Source organism: Colossoma macropomum, unplaced genomic scaffold, assembly GCF_904425465.1.
Source record: "Colossoma macropomum unplaced genomic scaffold, Colossoma_macropomum, whole genome shotgun sequence".
Lineage (NCBI taxonomy): Eukaryota > Metazoa > Chordata > Actinopteri > Characiformes > Serrasalmidae > Colossoma > Colossoma macropomum.
The window spans coordinates 24074422-24097930 of record NW_023494809.1 but is presented as its reverse complement, the minus strand read 5'-3'; the positions used below and the strand labels follow the sequence as shown (position 1 = coordinate 24097930).

At 39.3% G+C, this 23509-nt stretch overlaps 2 protein-coding genes across 2 annotated transcripts; one reads left to right on the top strand and one right to left on the bottom strand.

Moving 5' to 3' along the window:
- The first annotated feature begins 6742 nt into the window (after positions 1-6742).
- On the top strand, positions 6743-18267 carry hgd (homogentisate 1,2-dioxygenase). Its single transcript, XM_036557946.1, has 14 exons — positions 6743-6959; positions 8921-8992; positions 9085-9173; positions 10283-10388; positions 10659-10718; positions 10825-10916; positions 11683-11717; positions 12077-12156; positions 12242-12341; positions 12505-12629; positions 14695-14799; positions 16211-16337; positions 16439-16620; positions 17830-18267. The coding sequence occupies exons 1-14, from the start codon at positions 6936-6938 to the stop codon at positions 17971-17973; spliced, it is 1341 nt and encodes a 446-aa protein (XP_036413839.1). The 5' UTR covers positions 6743-6935; the 3' UTR covers positions 17974-18267.
- Positions 18256-23452, bottom strand: ndufb4 (NADH:ubiquinone oxidoreductase subunit B4). The gene is made up of 3 exons (XM_036557947.1): positions 23225-23452; positions 22016-22162; positions 18256-18402 (listed from the first exon to the last, which is right to left on the bottom strand). The coding sequence occupies exons 1-3, from the start codon at positions 23399-23401 to the stop codon at positions 18340-18342; spliced, it is 387 nt and encodes a 128-aa protein (XP_036413840.1). The 5' UTR covers positions 23402-23452; the 3' UTR covers positions 18256-18339.
- Between the last annotated feature and the right edge of the window lie 57 nt (positions 23453-23509).

Genomic DNA, 23509 nt, shown 5'->3' with positions numbered 1-23509 from the left:
CCCCAATGACCCAACAAACACCAACATTCTGAAGGCCAAACTCAGATGACCCAACAAACACCAACATGCTGAAGGCCAGAACCCAATGACCCAACAAACACCAACATTCTGAAGGCCAAACTCAGATGACCCAACAAGCACCGACATTCTAAAGGCCAGAGCCCAATGACCCCACAAACACCAGCATTCTAAAGGCCAGAGCCTACTGATCCAGCAGACACCAACATTCTAAAGGCCAGAGTCCACCGACCCAACAAACACCAGCATTCTAAAGGCCAGAGCCTACTGATCCAGCAGACACCAGCATTCTAAAGGCCAGAGCCCACCGACCCAACAAACACCAACATTCTAAAGGCCAGAGCCCAATGACCCCACAAACACCAGCATTCTAAAGGCCAGAGCCTACTGATCCAGCAGACACCAACATTCTAAAGGCCAGAGCCCAATGACCTAGTAAACATCAACATTCTAAAGGCCAGAGCCCAATGACCTAGTAAACACCAACATTCTAAAGGCCAGAGCCCAATGACCCCACAAACACCAGCATTCTAAAGGCCAGAGCCTTCTGACCTAGCAAACACCAACATTCTAAAGGCCAGAGCCCACTGACCCAACAAACACCAACATTCTAAAGGCCAGAGCCCAATGACCCAGCAAACACCAACATTCTAAAGGCCAGAGCCCAATGACCCACAAAACACCAATATTCTAAAGAGCAGAGCCCACTGATCCAGCAGACACCAACATTCTAAAGGCCAGAGCCTACTGACCCTATAAGCACCAACATTCTAAAGGCCAGAGCCTTCTGACCCAGCAAACACCAACATTCTGAAGGCCAGAGCCCACTGACCCACAAAACACCAAAATTCTAAAGGCCAGAGAATACTGACCCTATAAGCACCAACATTCTAAAGGCCAGACTCTACTGACACAGCAAACACCAACATTCTAAAGGCAAGAGCCCACTGACCCTACAAACATCTGGCAAAGTTATGTGCCAAGATTTTTTCTTATCTCAAACAATTTATTGTGACTTAATTTGTCAAAGTAAGTATTTATTTTCTCAAAATATTGAATTAGTATTCCTGACATAATTACTTATGTTCTTGAAATTATAAACTCATTTCAAAATACTGGAATATAAGTTTAGAGAAAAAAATAATAACTTTAAATAATTTTTTGCTCTCTAATTTTGAGTCTCTAGAATGATCTTCCACGTTCAGACTGGTTCATTTGGCTTGTCAGTTCTAAAGCTTGGTGGCTACATCACCACACCTGAGCACAGAGATGTTCTGTTAAAAACTCCTGATGCTGGTGTGTTTTTGGTGTGTGGGCATGGTACATGGGAAAATCAAGCAAGAAACACTAACAAATCCAAGTCTCCAATTTTCTCACTACTCTCAAAGTTCTTGAATGTTCCTATTCACGTTGTTCTAGATTATTATCCTGCATTCATACTGGTTCATTTGGCTTGTCGTTTATGATAGTGGAACAGTATAAAGCCGACTGCTAACATTAAAATGTTGGAGTTGTTGGAGAATGATGTTACCTCTGACCTTGGCTGCAACATCATACTTGAGCCACAGAGGCCTTCTAGTTGGAGCTTAGTGCCTAAGCATAATAATGCTGCTTTGTATTTGGTGTATGGTGATATAAGATCACAGCATAACAAATGAAAATCTTCTCTACTGTTCACAATGTTCTAGAACGTTCTCTCCCATTCATGGTGTTTTAGGAGGTTCCCCATTCATATTCGGTCTGTCATTTGCTATCTGGAATGGAATAAACTCAACTGCCAACATTAAAACACTGTAGGTTGTTGATGGAATGGAGGAGAATGATATTACATCTGGCCATCTTGGCTAAATCATCACACTTGAGCCCTGGAGGCCTTCAGGTTAGAACTTAGTGCACCTACACACAGTAATACCGCTTTGTATTTGGTATATTGGGACAGATATTGGAAGCTATAGGAAAGATATAGGAAGATATAGAAAAATATAGGAAAATGTTCTGGGCTTAATCATTCACTCTCTTTAGCCATAAGTATACTGACATACAGATACACATGCACACACATTCTTATGAACTCCTCTGGAGCAACTGATAAATCTTCTGAGCAGGCAGCAGCAACAGCTGGTCAATGAGATTTCCATCACAAGTAATTATGTTTATGTGTGTGTTTATGTGCACATGTCTGCAGATGTGTATTTATTCCTTGCTTTTACCAAAAAAAAACCCTCAAAAAAACCCACATCTTTATAACCAAACGATTCCACAGCAATTTTCTCTGTGGGAAGAGAGTGTAATTTTCTATTTTGTGACATTCTGATGTGTAAGAAACCAGGAGCTGGTGATAAGAGGCAGCTCGAAAGAGTGTGTGTGCATGTAGAGTGTGTGTACAGTGCTTTAATGGCCAGAGTGGGCGACGGAGGGGGGCGATGTCAGCGAGGGCGCCGTTTAATGACTCCAGAATAATGCCTTCCTCATTAGTGCAAGCTCGGAGGATCTGCTAGGGCTTGAACCACTAGAGCATAGCATGCAGCAACAGTCTTTATCTCCATATTATTGCATTTGCATAACATTATGGCCGCTGCGGGAGAGACTCCACTCCGGAGGCTGTCTGCACTTCAGTTTAAAAGGGTATAGTGGACGTCTCTGCAAATCTAATCAGAAGTAAGTGGACATAGCGGCTGGCTGGTGTAGTAGGAGGTGAGTAGAGATTAGGCCACAATATGACATGCGGAGGAAGAATCTTGCGGAGTTATTACAGTAATTGCACCATTTAAGTTGGATCTCGAAGTATCTCTGTATCTCAGTAAGCTTCATACACTGTTATAAGTATCACTTTACCTCAGTAGGCTTCATACATTATTGCAAGTATCTCCATATCTCAGTAGCTTTCATACGATATCACAGGGATCTCCATATCTCAGTAGCTTTCATACGATATCACAGGGATCTCCATATCTCAGTAGGCATCATACACTTTTGCAAGTATCCCCACATCTCAGTGGGCTTAATATATTATCGCAAGTACACTATATGGACAAAAGTATTGGAACACCTCTCCTAACTATTGAGTTCAGGTGTTTCAGCCACACCCATTGCTAACAGGTGGATAAAATTGTAAATAAAACATAGCCTTGCATTCTCGATAGATAAACACTGGCAGTAGAGGGTCGCACTGATGAGCTCAGTGACTTTAAACATGGCACTGTCACAAGATGCCACCTTTGCCACAAGTCAGTTTGTGAAATTTCTGTCATGCTAGATCTGCCCCTGTCAACTGTAAGCGCTATTATTGTGAAATGGGAGCAACAAAATAACTTGTACCAGCTGTAAAGTTTGGTGGAGGAGGAATAATGATATGGGGTTGTTTTTAAGGGGTTGGTCTAGGTCCCTTAGTTCCAGTGAAGGGAAATCTTAATGCTTCAGCATAACAAGACATTTTGGACAATTGTACGTTTCCAACTTTGGGGAAACAGATTGGGTGAAGAACCTTTTCTGTACCAGCATGACTGAGCCCCAGTGCACAAAGCAAGGTCCACAAGGCATGACTGGGTGATTTTGGTGTGGAAGAACTTGACTGGCCCACACAGAGTCCTGACCTCAACCCTATCGAACACGTTTGGGATGAACAAGGATGGAGATGGTGAGCCAGGACCCTCTCATCCAACATCAGTGTCTGACCTCATAAATGTGCTTCTGGATGAATGGGCAAAAATTTCAACAGACATTCCAAAATCTTGTGGACAGCTTCTCAGAAGAGTGGAAGCTGTTATAGCTGCAAAGGGCTTTTGTCCATATATTTTCTCCATATCTCAATATCTCAGTAGGCTTTATACACTGTTGCAAGTATTTCCATATCTCAGTGGACTTCATACATTATCACAATCATCATATATCCCAGCAGCCTTCACATGATATTGCAGGGATCCCCATATCTCAGTAGGCTTTCAACAAAAAGCTGCCTGGATACCATTACCATTTCTTTCACTTTGTCTTTGCTGTTTCACCTGTGGTACTGACTTCAAATTCTTTTTTCATAGTGAGGCCACAATCCAAGCGCAGGCCATTATCTTGATCTGATGGCCTTGGCTATTGAGGCCCCATGATAGAGAAGCGAGCTATTTGAAACAACATCTTCGGAGACTTATTTCAAAGCTATTTATCAAAATGTAGTTTTGCCCAAATGAGGCAGAACCGCCAAGGTGTGTGTGTATATATGAGCTGCTCTGGCCTATCGTTGGGCCTATCTTGAGGCATTTTGCTTCCCCACACTATGAACAGCTCAGCGTAGCCTGTATATATTTAAAAAGGAAAGGCGGTGACGGAATTAAAATCAAGTCATTTTTTTCCCCCCGAGAAGCAGATCGATTTCCGCAGACTGGGTCGAGATATTTTCCGGCATTAGGCTTTCTCGTCTTGAGCACAGCACCTAAACTGGGTGCCAGCGGGTGGTTCGGCACAGCTGCACGCTTCACTGGAGAGCAGCTAGTGCAGTTTATCTGCCATCATTTACCTCCCAAAACAACGAGACAAGGGGGACAGTGTGTGGAATGAGAGAGGCAAATTGATTCTGCATGATCTTCTGTCTGCTTCTTTTTTTTTTTTTAAGATATTAGCTTAGGGAAAAAATGAAATTGCATAAACAGAGCATTTCCAGGAGACACAGGAGAATTCAGTTCATAGCCTGACCCATAACACAAATGCTACACATGCAGCATTAAAATCAATTCCAAATAAAGCAATTCCACAATATTAAGTTTATGCATATGCGCTAAATGACACTGTAGCCATTTCACCACAGGTGGGCAGAGTAAGCTAAACCAAGTTAAGCCAAGTAAAAGTGATTACTTTCAGTGTTACTTCAATGAAATAATAGCTACGTAAAAATAAACTTTAGAAAAAACAGCCTAAATTCAGTAAAGTTTCAGATCACAAAACCTCTTAAGAATGTAGCTGCTTATAAAACTGCAGTGGAATTACTTCCAGCACATATCAGTATAGAAACTGAAGTGTACTTGGCTTAATTAAATAAATGAAAGAAAAAGCTAACGTGCCAAAGTGTGAGATGTGACTGAAACAGTGCAGGAGCTAAATAACAGATTTAAAAGACTAAAATAGATCTAAAAGGAAAAGTGAGAAAAGTGAGATTATTTTTTTTCTACCAATATACAGGAAAAATAAATACACTGTTGACCTATTTTCAATTCATGAGTATTTGCATTTGGAAATACTTAGAAGTGAAATACTGATTAAGGTAAACAGTGAAGGGGGTATACAAATATTGTAGGCAACATATAGCATGTAACATATACTGCCCTAAGTTTATAGACAAGCAGGATATTAAAAGCATAAATATCTAAAGCACGTTTACTTCAAAGCAATCCAAAGTTTTAAGTGTCTAGATGTCTTTTCCCATAAGTTTAGTTTTATTTGGAGTCAGAATGTAAAACTGACCCCTTTGGAGAGATGAGTCTCTGGTTTTTACCTTCTTTTCTTGCTCTGAGGTGTTATATGGTTGCTGGTTGTGATGATGGTCAGTTTGCAGTTTAAAGAAGTAAATGTAGTGAAGAATCCAGGGAGTGAAGGCGGTGTATGTTGAAAGCCTCAGAACATACCTTGCTATATATACTCTTTATGCTGTATTCCATCATCTTTATGATCAGTATGGAGTGCTCCAGAATTATTGGTATTCTTCAAAAAGATAAAAACAAAGGTAAAAAATGGCACTGAAAACTGTCTCTGTAGTTTACCTATTATGCCGTTCAGCCTAACCTTTCAGTGAGGAAAAGAAAATAACTAAGGAAATCAAGATTTTTTTTTCTTAAAAAATATATGCCAACCATATCTATCTATCTATCTATCTATCTATCTATCTATCTACAGTCTTATGCAAAGGTTTAGGCGCCCTACAGAGAACACACTTCTGCACATTTTGATGCATAATTACTGTTTATTTGCTGATTTTAACAAATTGGGAAATGTATTTTTTTTATATATCTATAGTTTTGTTTTCCAATATGTTAAACTCATCTATCTGAACAAATATATACATGCAACACTTTTGGTTTTGCTCCCATTTTGCTGCAGTTTGATAAAAAAAAACGAAAAAAAACGGATTATTTCCTTGAAATGTGTTACGCTGCTACAGGCAAATAGTGTTCACACCAGAAATGAATACAGGAAAATTAAAATAAAATCTTAAAATTGCAGTACAGGCTGCTAAAATGGGGTGTGAATGTTGTTGGAAAGCTACTTTCAACATTGGGACCCATATAGAAAAAAAAAATACTTGGGCAAGTATTTTTTATATGTGAGAGACATTTCAAATACATTGTTTCATTCCAGAATGTATTCCAAACACTGAAACACATTACATTAAAAAATCTTTTTTGGCCATTTTCATATATATTTGATAAATACACTTATATATTTACATATATTTCTTTTCTGTATGGGGCCAATGAAGAGGCAGAGAGACAGTGAGGTAATAGAGAGACTGACATCTATCTACATTCTGGTTCTATGATAACTGCTAAACCATTTTTCCTGCAGCTCCACTCCAGCAGCCTGTATCGTTGAGGTCAGCATGAGACGTGACTTTAATCAAGCACTGTCTGTTAGAAACTTTCATCAGAGTTTGTTCTGGGTGACCGATTGTTTGCACACTTGTGCACAGGCCATCTCTCCTCCCACTCCACACAGAGCTCAGACAGCTGGTGACGTCACGAGCTCGCTCTCAGTTAATTAAACCCAGATTGAGAAAAGGATAAATTCAGCCCGAGTCTCTATTTCTCTCTCTCTCTCTCTCTCTCTCTCTCCCTCTTGCCCTCACTCACTCTCTGATCACAGTGACTCGCTGGACTCCTGGGAAAAGTTAACTCCACCTTGGAAAAGTTAAAAGACAACTAACTTGCATCAGTTCTATGCACAGAATGGCTGGTCTGAAGGTGAGTGGAGCTAAACATGCTTTTACCTGATCACTAAATGTGCTCTTATAATGCAGCAGCATAAGCTGAATTTATAATGTTGTAAGGCAATGCACTCACAGCGTGCGTCCATATGTCATTATATGTGATACTGCATGTCAAAATAGTTCACAACAGCTGTTGTTCTCATTAAAAAAGCCATTTGATACAGTTTGCATGTTAATATGTACCTGAACTATGTAATGGTTGAGTGACACTGGAGGTGGGTTATTAAATTCGACTGCGTTATAACAGCAGTAGACACTGCTGTTTCCTGCATGAAGGATCTTGGGGGTGTTCCTACCCTGACCAATCAGATCGCTGCAAACAGCAGCTACCCAGATGTTTCCTGCTGCTGCTCTGCAAAGCACCGCAAGAATGTCTGTTTAGGTTTATTTCAAATTTGCGTATTATTTAACTGAACTGATGCTGTTTCTAATGAGTTAATACAAGTGAAAGAAGACAGTCATGGTCATACTCAAGTATAAAAAACTGACCACAATGTTTGGAAAGCCTCGTCTCTTCGTGTGAAGCCCTTGTGTGCATCAGTGCATTCAGCAGTCTTACTCTACACACTTAAAATATGGTTCTTCAAGGGTTTTTTTAGTAAGGAAAATGGTTTTATATAGAACTATGAACACTCAAAGAACCCTTTGCATGATTAAAGGGTTCTTTGCATTGTTAAATGGTTCTTCCGATTGATGGAGAATGTGTTTCATAAGGTTCTATATAGAACCTTTTTGAAAATTGTTCTATATAGCACCAAAAAAGGGTTCTTCTGTTGCTACATGCTTGACATCATCACAATAGAAGAACCCTTTTTGGTGCTATATAGAACCCTTTTCAAAAAGGTTCTATATAAAACCATATAAAACACGCTATCTATCAATCTGAAGAACTGTTTCACCATGCAAAGAACCCTTTATTTATGCAAAGGGTTCTTTGAGTTTTCATGGTTCTATACTGAACCATTTTCTTTACTAAAGAACCATTGAAAAAACAGAATTTTTAAGAGTGTAGTGGTCATTTTTCGTGCCGTCTGTCCTCAAAGTTCACTGGTTTACTGAAAACAGCTTGGTGCAACTGCAGAGGCAGGATGACTCAGCGCAAAGCTAGACTACAGCCTAATTTGGACCTCTCCACCCCCTCCCCACCCTCCAGAGAAATGTCGCTATTGGTGTAATTTCATATTCAATTCTAAATGAATCGAAGCCTGCAAGCTCTTGTGGATGTAGCATATACGTATATAAAATAATAAAGAATGTTAATATGGCAAGTTATTCTAAACTTTTGAACAGTGCACCCTTAAAAAAGATGGTACTTCGAGGGTTATTTAGTAAAGGCAATGGTTCTATTTAGAATGGTTAAATGGTTCTTCGGATTGATGGAGAATGTGTTATTATGGTTCTATATAGACCCTTTTTGAAAATGGTTCTACATAGCACCAAAAAGAGTTACAATGTCAAGCTGGTAAGAACAGAAGAACTTTTTTTGGTGCTATAAAGAACCATACACAACATGTTCTCCATCAATCTGAAGAACGATTTCACCATGCAAAGAGCATTTAAGCATGAAATGGTTCTCATGGTTCTAAACAACAACCATTGCCTTTACTAAAGAACCCTTGAAGAACCATCTTTTTTAAGTGTGTAGTGTACAGATAAAATGCCAAGTCAGTGTATGGTCAGCTAACCGCTGGGCCAACTTTCAGAATGGACCCCCTTTCCCACCCTCCAGAAATGTAGTTATTGTATGCAATTTCATATTAAATTCAAAATTAATCTCAGCCTGCAGGCCCTAGTGTAGGTAACATATATGTAGTGTGTGTATATATAGTGTATATATGTTCTTCAAACTGAAGTTCTTAAATTACATTGCACAATGATAGAAACTAGATTATTATTATTATTATTATTATTATTATTATTCATTTCTGCTTTTAGTATCTGAGTGGCTTTGGCAATGAGTTTGCCTCTGAGGATCCTCGCTGTCCTGGCTCACTGCCTGAAGGACAGGTAATGCTAAGGCCTTTTACAATCTTACACATACAGTCCTAGGTTCAGCATCGTTATACATCCTGCACTCATTCAACACTGTTTTATTTCAGAACAGTCCTCAACTGTGTCCATATGGACTGTACGCCGAGCAACTCTCTGGCTCCGCCTTCACTTGCCCACGGGCAACCAATAAGAGAAGGTATACCTGCCCTATATGGCCACCACATATGCACCATATACTCTACCATTCAGAAGTTTGGAATCAATGTTCTCAATAATAGAAAAGCAGTTTGAAGGCAAATGTTTAAAATGATTTTAATATGTCAATCTTCAGCAACTTCACAGGACACTAAGAAGCTGTAAATACATTTAGAAATGTAATGTTCAGAGATCTATAATTATATTACATTATAGCTATAATTTATTATATTATACATATATGTGTATTATTATTACACTTAAAATGATTGTTCTTCAGGGTTCTTTGGTGAAGAAAATGGTTCTATATAGAAACATGAACACTCAAAGAATCCTTTGCATGATTAAATGGTTCTTTGCATTGTGAAAGGGTTCCTCAGATTGTGCTGTATATGGTTCTTTATAACACCTTTTTGAAAAAGGTTCTATCTACAGCACATTCTCCATCAATCTGAAGAACATTTTCACAATGCAAAGAACCTTTCAAGCAAAGGGTTCTTTTAGTGTTCATGGCTCTATATAGAACAATTTTCTTTACTAAAGAACCCTTAAAAAAATGTCATTTTTAAGTGTGTATGTAGCACCAAAAAGGGTTCTTCAACTATTAACATGTCAAGCCTGTAACAACAGAAGAGCTCTTCTTGGTGCTACATAGAACGCTTTTGAAAGGTTGACAAGGTTCTGTAAAGAACCATGTAAGATACATTTTCCATCAATCTGAATAAACCTTTCACAATGGAAAGAACCCTTTAATCATGCAAAAAGATAGAGAACCCCTGAGAGAAACAGTTAATATCCAGAGTTGGAGATCAAATCTCTTGGCAAAAAATGAATATCAATAGCGGTGTATTATTTACTATTAATAACTTCCTGTTAGCAGAATCCTTGAAATATTTATTAAAATATCTAAAAATTTCTTTTGGTGAACAATTTGCAATATTTAAATCCACACTGTAAGCTATTATTGTTTATAAAATAATAAAGATTTTAATACGGCAAGTGATTCCAAACTTTTGAACAGCAGTGTACAGAGAAAATACCAAGTCAGTGTTCAGTCAACTAATCACTGGGCCAACTGTCAGAGTGGATAAGGTATTTCTGTGCTTTCAGCTGGCTGTACCGCATACTGCCCTCTGTACGGCACAAACCCTTCACTCCGGTGAACTGTGGAAACCTCTCAGAGAACTGGAATGAAGTAGAGCCTGACCCCAACCAGGTACTTATAAGAACTTAACGACGTACTCTTATAATTAGCCAAAAACTTCAGTGGTTCAATAATTCTGTAGCATATTTGCATTTTTCTCTTAGAATTAGAATGAAATGGATCTTGACCCCAAACATGTACTTATACAGTGTAATGTATTCAGGTACTTATGTAAAAATTCTAATAATTAACCAAAAATTTCAGTAGTTTAGAAAATGTGGTAATGTGTGTATGAATTTCTTTTTTCAATAATCAATAATCAATTAATCATTCCTCGTTGAGCTCCGATGGATGCCATTCACTGTCACCAAAGTCTCTGAGAAGAAAGTGGATTTTGTATCGGTGAGTTTCAGCCAAACACTTCCCTCTTGTGGTCTAGTCACACAGCAGTCTGTCTTAACTTTGTAAAGGCCAGTGGTCTCCAACTGTCAGCTGTCTGGTGTTTCAGGGTCTGCACACAATCTGCGGGGCTGGAGATTCGAAGTCTCGCAGTGGGATCGCTGTCCACATATACACCTGCAACACTTCTATGATCGATAGGTCAGTGTTTACTGCATCAGGAGCAGTTTGACCGATGATATTATCGTTACGCAATGTACAATATGCTACAATCACTGGTGCAAATTCAGGGGGGTTAGGGGGGTCATGTTCCTTCCACTTTTAGAAATTATGCAAGAAAATTTTGTGGGTTGTAGGAAAAAGATGCATACATGGCTGAGTTGTAAAAAAGCTGTCAGAAACCAATTATAGAGGTGTCAATTATATTATATTACGATTATATAATCACAATAACTATATACACACACACACACACACACATCCACACACACACACATCCACACACACACACACACACACACACATACACACACACACACACACATATATATATATATATATATATATATAGATATATATATATATATATATATGTAGTGTTTGTTTAGTTATGGTCAGTAATGGTTTGTTGACTTATGCCATAACAGTTATTAGTAGTCCTTCATTATTTGTCTTAATTATTATCATATTCATTTTTGGGGCATATAGAAAAACGTCATTGTATTAGGCAACAAAACTGAATCTCTATACTGAATATGTACAATATAATTATTCCTGTTAATATTATTTGTTTTTGTGTTTTAGTATTGACATACAAAGCATGAGATATTAATGGTAATCGTAATTGTATACATACTTTGTTTATACAACTTTATGTTTGAATTACTATACATAAGCTTTAGCCACTGGACCCCTCACACTAAAATAAATATATGATAAAAATCATATGAATTTTATCATATTCTAGGTGCTTCCAGAACTCAGATGGTGATTTCCTCATTGGTAAGTCCCCACAGCCATACTGTGTTGCAGTTTTATTTTGTTTTGTTAAAGCTAGTCTTTTGCAAGAGCCTGATAAAAGACTTCTTCTTCATTACTAAATACTGTTAGCATGTTTTAAAGTATGGCTGATATCCTATTGGCTTATTCCACCCTAGCTTACCAAGGACCTGGCAGATCATGTCAAAAAAACACACAAAAAGTCTTCTGAGAAATTCAATTCATGCAACCATGCAAAATTTAATCTGTGCTCCAAATATTTTTTTAGATATGATTTTTTAAAGTTTGTCAAATCATCTTCTAAATCACATATTAAGTTCAACTGCTAATGGACCAGTATAAATGCCATCTGTATGTTTTAGTGCCCCAAAAAGGTGAAATCCTGATCACCACAGAATTTGGAAAGATGATGGTGGAGCCAAATGAGATCTGTGTCATTCAGGTGAGTTTACCACATATTCTTTCACTTATTAGCCACTAATCTATTTTCATTACTTAATTGTTATATCTTCTGTGAAATGTTTCAGCAAGGGATGCGCTTCAGTGTGGATGTGTTTGGTGAGACCAGAGGTTACATCCTAGAGGTGTATGGAGCTCACTTTGAGCTCCCTGACCTGGGGCCCATAGGTACGACTTGGTCTACACTGTATTTGTGACTGCACTTCTTTTAATAGACACAGATTTTAAAGCTCTGTTCTTCTATGATTGTTTCCTATTGTGTGTATTTTCTATTTAAGCCACTGAAGCATTGCATTATCTGCTAATTATGATGTCTTGTGTTTTATGTAAGGGGCTAATGGACTAGCGAATCCCCGGGACTTCCAGATACCTGTGGCTTGGTTTGAAGACCGCACAGTGGCCAGTGGTTACACCGTCATCAACAAGTACCAAGGGAAGCTCTTCTCATGTCAACAGGTACACTATGCTAATAATGCTCCAGTTGTTATATGTCCTGTATGAGACTACATGGTAGAGCTTGACCACATCTAGGAGAGTTTGTTAACATTTATTTATGTACTGTAAGGCCATGAGGCATAGGAAAAGGGCCTTGTACATGGACCGTGGTGGAGATGCAGTTTGTTACTCACTATTAGTGAGCTAATGTGCACTTGAGCAAAGAACTTGACCCCAAGTTGCTCACAGTCCCTTTTGCCCCCTTCTTCTTTCTCCCCCTACACTACTGAATATAAAGGTTCCTTAATGGTTCTTGGCTTGGACATTCAGTACTGTGCAAAATCAGAGACCATCCTTCATTTATATGATGTCCAGTCGAAACAGCCATTATGTTCGAGTTGTGCAACCAACTTCTAAGACTGAACTGTGGAGGTTCCCTGCAGATTTCTCGAAAAAGCTGAAAGCAAGTCTCCCAAAAAGAGTGGAAAGGCAAAAGGTGGACACACTTAACATTGAAATAAATGATATTATTTTTACTTTTTGCAGCTTTGTGTAATTTTCTGTTACATAATGGCAATTTTGACTGGACATTAAATCAATAAAGGGTGGTCCCTGACTTTTGCACATTGATGTGTAGTTCTAAACATATTAACTTGATGTATGGAGGTTCATTAACCTTCAGAAAGCTCTCATTTACAAAAAAATGTTTTTTTGTAAAGATCCATCCTTTGTAAGGTTCTTCAGGAAACCAAAAGTGGTTCTTCTATGATGTCACCCTAAAGAACCATCAAACCCCCTTCTCTTTTTAAATAAGGCTTTACTTCCCATCCACATAACCCTCATGTCTGCTTCTTTGTCATGTTTCCTGTGAGTTCTCCAACAATAAAGCCACAACCTGCCTTGATAAGGGATCCGCAAGCTTCCGTCCCTGCCAATCTTTAGGTCATAATTGGGTTTAATTAGTTAACATCCTCTGCATTTTCACTGCACAAATCTTTTCACCTGGAACAGATTTCCTGAGTTACGCATTAATTTCGACACATTTTGCTCCGCAATGATTTTCCTGAGTGCCCTGTTGCGTGTCTAATTGGACTGACTTGCGATGGCTTGCAGGAGAAATTTACCATCAGAAAACTGCCACATCAGAGCAAACACACCATGAGGGTGGTATCATTCTTCATTATAATACATCAGATATGTAGGGAGCACTCTTTTTTGCCCGCTCCTGGGCAGAGCTAGCCCACTATCTCTCCTCTCTTAAAATGTAAGAGGTTGTCAGACCCCCATCTCGAGGGAGAGGCTGCTGCTTGTCCTGCTGTTCTGATCTCCTGCTGAGTGCTGAAATTGCTCAAATTAACTTATTATTTGCTTGACTGGGCCAATCTGTTTGTATTTTGTGTGTACGGGTGTTTTCTTTTCTATTTTAATCAAGTCTGGTGGAGTTATCCTGCGAGCAGTAATGTCTGTGAGATTACAAACCTTGGGGTCCAGGAGGCCCCCAGGGTGCATAGAGTATGTCTTTGTGAGAACGTATGTAACTGTATAAAAAACACGCTGTTGTGCGTCTGAGTTTGTGTTTGTGTCTGTTTGTGCTTTAAGTTGTGACTTGGGATGTGTCTCACAGTATGAGCTTTGTCTGTCTAGTGAAGCAGCGGGGGGAGTATGAGGGTCAGGACTGCAGGCAGTCTCGACTGTAATGAATTATATTGATTTTACAGCCACCATTCAATGTCTCTTCACTGCAACATTATCAACAGAGGGCTATATAAAATTGCTGTGTTTTTAACGATCAAAATAAAGAAATTTCTCCACTCTATAACCACTTCACAATTTTGTTCTCTGAGTCTGGGAGGAAAAATGGAAAAAGTTTGAGAAGTTTTATCGAGGGCATTAATTGGACACATTGAAAACATTGTGAGGAATAAATAGGCAGAGCAAATTAAAAATCAAATTCAGGTCATTGTAATGTTCATACTCAATATTCCTCTCCCTTTGCTGTTAAACACGGGGCAATTTGCAGTGATCATTCCAGGCCAATCCAAAATGTGTTACAATGCATCCTTTTTTCCTTTTTTGGCTTTTACAGGACTTTTCTCCATTTAACGTGGTGGCGTGGCATGGAAACTACACACCTTACAAATACAACCTGGAGAACTTCATGGTGATCAACTGTGTGGCATTCGATCATGCAGTGAGTATTGCTGCGTCTACGTCTCCCTACTACAGATGTTGTCTGGCTGGAATCAGATTCATTCCATGGATTAAAGGGCAACTCACATCTGCATAATTCAATTGATGAGATGTAAACAGTGTCGGTAACACTTTATTTGGATGGTCCACCGTAGATGCTTTGTAGATGCTTAGTTTATCTTTAACTAACACTCAACTAAATATCTATTACATGCAAATGAACTTGAAGTTGCATGTGAAAGAGTCTATTAAATCAGTCCCCAACCCTAACCCTAAACCTAACCACAAGGCAAAACCTACACCTACTCCTAAACCTAACCCTGACTTCAAAGTTGTTGATAACCAGCTGAGTATCACCAGAATGTTTGTAAATAATATACGTATTCGTAGATCATCTATAGGGGACCATCCAAGTAAAGTAGGGTTGCGACGTCTGCCTTGCAAACATAGCCATTTCATTTACTATCCCAAACAATCAGAGAACCTACAGGAGTCTTTTGAGTTTTTATATGAAATGTTGATGATAGTCATAAAGCTGAAAAAATACAATTTTCTTTGGGGACTATTTCGCCTCAAAACACATTGCATGTATCCCTCCACCATGAATAAATTTGAAAAAATACAGTCCTATGCAAAATTTTTAACACCTCTGATCAAAACACATGCTTTGTTGATTTTCTAAGTGAAAATACGTTAACACATCTTCTATGAGGAGGAAATTTAAATATATTTTATTTTTATTAAATGTATTTTTTTCTGTAAAGTTTAGTGAACAATTTCTGTTTATTTGCTTAGTTTAACACATCGGGGAAAAATAAAGCATACAAATATTAAAGGTGCCCTAACTTTTGCACAGGCCACATTTTATGTTTTTGTTTTTGACACCAGCATGTTGAATTAAGCAAACACACAGTAATCATTCTCTAAAATGTTTCCATTATTTTCACTTAGAAAATCTACAAAACTTCTTTGACCAGGGCAGGGGTGCCCAAACTTTTGCATACACCTGTACATTTTAGGCCAAAACATGATCTCAAAATGATCGTGAGACAAAGTCTCAGGCATCAGGCAGTGGACTCGCAAGACTTTCATGCAATAACTTGCCTTTGTATGTGGTGTACTAAAGTTCACTACCCATGGTTTTATACAGAACCATTCCCTGCTGAAATGGTTCTTTTCATGGTGAAATGGTTCTTCAGATTGATGGAGAAGTTTATGGTTCTATACAGAACCTTTTTGAAAATGGCTCTATATAGCACCAAAAAGGGTTGCGAGAAGAACACTAGAAGAACACTTTTGGTGCTATATAGAACCATACTCAACATGTTCTCCATTAATCCATTAAACCACCGTTTGGGTGGAATTCCCCTTCAATGCTGCAAATTCAGAAGGTGTGTGTAAACCTGTTTCAGGATCCCTCCATTTTCACTGTGCTGACCGCCAAGTCCACCCGGCCAGGTGTGGCTATTGCCGACTTTGTGATCTTCCCTCCTCGCTGGGGGGTCGCAGACCACACCTTCCGGCCCCCTTACTACCACAGTAAGTCTGGAGGTTTGATTGACACACATAACCAAAAAATAATTCACCATCCTCCCTACAGATAGACTGTTGTCTTAGAGCTCCCCCTGTCTGTGTTTCAGGGAACTGCATGAGCGAGTTCATGGGCTTGATCAAGGGTCACTATGAGGCGAAGGAGGAGGGCTTCCAGCCTGGAGGAGCGAGTCTCCACAGCATTATGACCCCGCACGGGCCTGACTTTGACTGCTTTGAAAAGAACAGCACAGCCGAGCTCAAACCAGAGAGAGTTGCTGAAGGAACCATGGTACACATTCTATCTATCTATCTATCTATCTGTTGATAAGTAAGCTTATCCACATATAGATAGATAGATTGGTGGAGTATAATAAGCTTATACTCCACCAATTAGCATCATGCAATCTGCATGCCTAAAACACACACTTGTGTTTTCTGACACTGTGACACACTCTTATGTATAAAATATTACAAATGTATATTGCATAACTGAAAACAGTAGCAGACGCCATATTTAAGCCTGTATTCTGTTCATTTTTATACATAGCAGAGTGTCATAAATGACAGTGACAGGAACCACATAAGCAAGTTTATTTGGTGCTTACTTAAAGGGCCCATATCAATATTCCTCTTTCCTGATATAAATTAGCCGGAGGTTATATGTAAATATTATTTAAATTCCAAAACATAAGATTCATTCCTAAAGTCCATGCAAACCCTGCAAAAGCAGCCTTTTGTAATTTCTTTGTGAGATCACAAAAACTATTTACATATCCCTCTCTAATGAGCCTACAGCAGTTTAGCCTTGCGCATTCATTAAGATTAATGAACCCTTATTAATCCCCCAACGGGGAAATTTCACCTCCGGATTATCCCATCCACGCAGTGAAACTCCACATACACACTAGTGAACAAACACACTAGGGAGCAGTGAGCACTCATGCCTGGAGCAGTAGGCAACCCTATCCGCATCCGGGAGCAGTTGGGGATTAGGTGCCTTGCTCAAAGGCATTTCAGTCACATATTGTCAGCTCAGGGGATCAAACAGGCAACCTTCCGGTCACAGGGCTGGTTCCCTAACCTCCAGCCCATCATGCTGAAGTTACAAGGAATGTTGCAACCCTGACTGCTTTTTGAAGGAGGCACAATACAGAACATCAATCAGAACAGCAGTCTTTTACATACAGCAGTCTTAAAGGCTCAATCTGTTCAAACACAAGAAACACAACAAAAATATATGTAGAATATGAGCCTTTTATCTTGACACGGGTTCAGGCAAGTGTGGGGTGATTTAGGCATGCAGTTTTCATAGTGCTAACTGGTGGCTTCCATCTTTTTGTCTTAGTCTTTTATGTCCAGTGCAAGAAACTTCAGACACTCTTCTTGGGTGCATCTGTGTTAAAGGAAACATCGTATGAATTTGATCTTTCATCAAACTAACGCTTTACTGTGAAACATTCATCCTGGGTATAACCTATTCTTCTTCTGGTTGTCATAGGCCTTCATGTTTGAATCATCCTTCAGCATGGCTGTCACCAAGTGGGGACTTGAGACGTGTCAGCGTCTGGACAAGAGCTATTACAAATGCTGGGAGCCTCTCAAGAGTCACTTCAATCCAAACTGGAGACCCAGCAGCAAGTAGAACCAGCCATGGTGTATGTGGTTACACTTTGCAATACTGTTTCTCAGATAGCAGGTGTGGAATGGGTCTTCCCTTACATTCGATTATCCTCTCAGCAAATATGTACTGAAACTGAAAGCATTAAATAATATTATAGCTTTTATTTCTCAAGAGGTAAATCTGACCCACAGTAAATGGGGAACTATATTAGGAATGGAAAGATTACAACATGCTATTGGAACTTAAACTCTAATAAAAATGTACACCGAAGAACTTGTTCAATAAACCTCTCTCTCCTGCACACACTTTCAACAATAGAGGATGTTTATTTATAATTACAGGTACTATTTGACACAAAGATTTAAAGTGAAATACAACTGTCAGCCATCAGTATGAGAGCCTGAAGGGGCGGACGTAAGTTCCATCCTTCATCTGCTGCTCCTTGTTGTCCTGAAAATACATAAACATACAAGAACATCAGGCATTTTAACATCAACCAGCCAAGAGTTTGTGTAAAATACACCACAGTATGAACAATCATGAAAATCTTACTTCATGTGTACAGGTAAACTTACCGGATTTATGTTAAAGGTGCAGTGTGTAATATTTAGTGGCACTGCAACCCAATGAATACCCCTCCCTCACCCCTCCCTTTCCAAGTGTGTAGTAGAACCTATAGTGGCCATCATGTTTTCGCTTCTTTGATGACGAGGATTCACCCTCCTTTGCCTTTTCTTGTGCTAAATAATAAGTATGATCCTCCATTTGTCCAAATTTGGGTTCTTAAACTTCTCACAACACAAAATGGTTAGCAAGCACCGGCAGCAACCACTGATTCTTTTATCTACGTCTTTCAAGCAGTGCTATAGTGCCTGATTCAAGCTGTCACATCAATGTAAAAAATGCGAAAGCCACTCTCTAGAACCAGTGTTTGGTTCATCAGTTCTGGGCTACTGTAGAGGCAGTGCAACATGGTGGCCTTTGTTAGAAGAGGACCTCCCACCTACGTAGATATGATGGATGCATTCTAAACTAAAGAAAACACGATTCGTAGTTACACATGATTATACACTGTTAGAAATAAAGGCAATTTAGAGGTCCAACTGTGTAAGTTTTCCCTGTTGAAAAGTACATGTTTGTACCTTTTCATAACCGAATGTTTTAAAACAGAACAATAAAATAAAAAGCCTGGAGACGAGACGGGGTGTGTGGAGTCAGTACAACTTAGAAAATATCATTTCAATGGATTATGGTACAATTATGTTCCCTAACTAAAGGTACTGAGAGGGTACCACCCCAGTGACAAGAGGGGTGCCAGTGACAGTTTCGTATCTATTTTTCTGAGTGTACACTAATAAACAATGCTTTGTATACTGTATTCCATTTATGCTTATCTAAAGCATAAATCTTACACAATGCACCTTTAAACTGGCATACATCAAGTACATAAGAAACTTCTTAATCCACATAAAATAAGTTACTATTGTTACAATTGTACAGTTGTGACATCCACCAGGCAGAAGATCAAAAACTGATTCAAAGAACTCTGGCAAATTTAGAGCTGACTATGAGATTAAAACTCAGTTTAGAGTTTCAAATGAAGCCCAAGGGTTTAACTAGGGCCAAGTTTCAGCCCAGACTTAGATACTCAAGCTGTGATTAATTCTCACATGAAAGTTTGACGTTTATGAAAAGCAGCCAGTGAAGTGACGCATGAGGAAGAATCGAGCAGCTTATTTTAATTACTGAATGAAAAACTCATACTATATAAAGAAAATATGAAGTAAAGCATGTATAACAAAAAAGTAATGCAGTCGCCACTGCCACCACGCTGGTGCTTATTGAAGTAATAACTGCTTTTTTATTCTTGATAACATTTCCTCGGCTAAAAGGTGATATTTTTCATGTGACTGACACCACAAATGGAAAAGAAACAGGAAAGTGGAACAGAAAAGTGATCTGAAAAGGACGAGAGGGGTCCACCTCCCTCAAAAGGCTGTTCCTAATTGGTCGAAGAGGTTTTTAATGAGCCAAATCCAGAACTAACCTGCCCTACAGCAGACATGTAAGTTGCCATGGTGATGTTGCCTTGTAAAAAGTGATCCACCATCATAAGGAGATTGAGCGTTAGATCGAACTAAGATTAAAGTTAGCTGGCTCAGCCATAAACCCTGCCAGGCCCCTGGGCACAAACTCTCCTCTCATTATCTGGGTTTAAAGGCTCCAAAGCTGCTAAAGCTGCTACAGAACCTTCAAACATGATCCACAAGAGACCTCATATCATCAGTTCTTTAACTGCTAAGTCGTCTGAGACCATGCCTTAGGACTGGGGTATTCAACAGTACCTTGATGACTACATTCAAATTTATATATATATGCCAGTGGTTTGTTCTCAGGAGTGAGAACATTTAGGCTTGACATTAATTTTATAAAACACTCATTCAACTCATTCAATGAATCTTCGATATAAAACCATTTTTCCTGCACTGCCACGAATTGAGACAAAACTGTTGCAATATCAGGTTCAGCTCAGCTTTTTCATTATTTCAGTGCTTGCCAGATTAATCTAAATGTCATTTTGTTCCACCTGGTCTGTAAATCATTTTCATCTTTTCCGCTGAATTGTATTCATTTCTGGCTTATTCCTGTTTGTTCTGCTGTCACACCTGAAAGCTTAGGGGCAATGATAGGTCTGGAACTTAATCCATGTTAGTCCTGTTGTCGTACTCTTCTTCAGAATCTGACCAAACAGGGCGCAGGTAAAACACTACCTTACTGAAATGACCTATTGTATTTATTTTCTATGTTTGTTGTGTGGTAAAACAGAAACATACTGTTAGTCACAAAGCAGTCATTACTTAGCAACCAGTGCCCAACAGAATTATACAGCTGTTGTGAAAAAACATGCTGTAATCAAACAACAGCGCAGATAAAACACTTAACAAGCAATCAGATGTGCCACCGGAACTTACTGTCGCAGAAATAAAAGGTGTCAGATATCGGCATCCGACCAGAATTACCATACTGGTGAATCACTAATGCAGATCTTGTGCAAAATATGTGGTCTATAGTAAATACATCTCCAGTGTAACAGCAGTACACAGATCCTCCTAAAACAGACATTACTTTCCCACAGGCTCTGGTGACTAGAACTTGCAAACCACTGGCTAAGAATACATGTACTCATTAATACATGAGTGTATTTGGAGTGCACAGTGACTACATTACAGTCTGCCTGCTACACTGCTTATGCTTCTATTGTGTAAACCAAGCCAACAGATCCATAAAAACAGTAGTTTCTCAAGTGTACCATAAAAGCTAGAGGACCTATGTTTTGTTTGACTCTTTTAGATTCTCATATCGCTGTTGTCGGAAGAAAACCTTGTATCTCCATTTTTGTCGTTTTTCAGTTTTGGACATAATTTGAAAAAACCTGTTGCCGTTTACAAAGTGTGTAAATTTCATGATGATGGACCAAAAGAAACCGCTCAAAATGACTTGGAAAAAAGTCTGCTTCCATTGACTTACATTAAAAATAAAGTAGGTTTTTTTCCTTCTCCTGTAAAGTTATCAGTCTGGAGATACAAGGTTTTCTTCCGACAACAGTGATATACACAAATACAGCAATAAGAAATACAAAAAGGTATAGGAATGACTGAATGTGTCTAAACTGAAAAAGTCATATCTTTTCCAGGTCCTTAGCCCAAAGTCACCAAGTCGTGACATTTATTTTGTCTGGGTAAACAAATAATTCAACCAAACATGCTAACATGGTTAGCAACAAATGAAAGGTGGTAGTTCTGTTGTTCTGTTGAGGCAGATTTTGGAAGCATTAAACTCTTCAGACGTCTGGTTTCTATCACAACTGCTACGAGCAATTCTGACCCTGTATGTTTCTCTAGAACAGAGCATTTCACAAAGCCATTCTGAATTACTTTTTTTCCATCTAACAATTTACTTATGCACAAATTTTGAAAAACAGACAGAAATCCCCTTTAACCCCTCAAGGCAGTGGTGCACAACAAGCACACCACTGATATACTGAATTATCAGAACAGCTTACCCTGTTAGTCTTCAGTACACAGAACAAGATGAACATTGGTACGACTCCAAACAAGCCACCGAGCAATGAAGTTTTTGCTGTTGGTCTGAAGTTGGGGTAGATGTTGTTGGTGCGAGCAAATGTCCAGCGTGTAAGAGCAGGATCCTCCTACAAGAACAAAAAAATAAACATACTGAACATTAATGCCTGCCAGCTGACTACAATTAGCCATAATATTAAAATCACCTCTTGTTTCTACACTTCCTGTCCATTTTATCAGCTCCACTTACCATATAAGAGCACTCTGTAGTTCTACAGTTACAGACTGTAGTTCATCTGTTACTCTGCATACTCTTTTAGCCCCCTTTTACATGGTGACGTTGTGGTGGTGTGTTAGTCTGTGTTGTGCTGGTACGAGTGGATCAGACACTTGCACTGATGGAGTTTCTAAACACCTCAGTGTGGATGCCACCAAAAATACCCAGCCAACATCATCCTGTGACCACTGATGAAGGACTAGAGGATGACCAACACAAACTGTGCAACAAAAGATGAGTTACTGTCTCTGACTTTACATCTAGAAGCTGCACCAACAAGGTAGGAGTGTCTAATAGAATGGACAGTGAATGGACACTCTATTAGTGTGTTTAAAAGCTCCAGCAGCACTGCTGTGTCTGATCCACTCGTTTCAGCGCAACACACACTAACACACCACCACCACCACCACCACCACCACGTCAGTGTCACTTCAGTGCAGTTACTTTCTAGCTGTCAAACTGTAGACAGACATTCTGCTTGTTTACATGAGGCTGAAGCTGCTTCCTTATCGACAGTTTCTTCTTTGAATTTTCCCGTTCCACCTTAAACGATATAGCAGTTACATTCTGGCTCCGTTAAGGTGGAATGGGGAAATGTGAACAAGAAATTAGAGACTAAGAAGCGGACTTCAGCTTCGTCTAGCTTACTCCACCAGCTAGCTAGCTAACGTTAGCATTAGCTAGTCTTCCAGCTATCAAGGTCACTCACTGATTAAACAGCCTGGTTGTTTTACCGCCCGATTGACAAATATCAGAAGTCATCATTCATAACAGCAACGTACAGTTTTGTGTTAGAATGACTGAGAACTATAACGCCACTCATTTTAGATTAGAAGAGCGGTCATTCCGCGTCAGCTGTGCTGTGCTAGCTAACCTAGCTCACCCACAGCGATTCGTCAGTAACGTTACTCACAATCAGCTCCTTCCTGTGGGGACTGTTGAGCTGCAGCTGGTACTGCCTCTTCAGCTGAGCTTTAAGTGCAGCTCGCTGCTCTTCGGCCCGTCGATGATCAGGTGAGATGTTAAAATACTCCGCAGGGTCTAATGTTTTTGGCCGAGTGGCCAAAGGCGCCTCTTTGTACTCCGCCATGTCTGCGGGCGACCAGAGAGCAGACACGGAATGATTTAACTGCTGCACACGGACAGCCGTCAACACAATAAAAGCCCTTTTTGTTTTCTGTCTGTAAAACTGTAACAG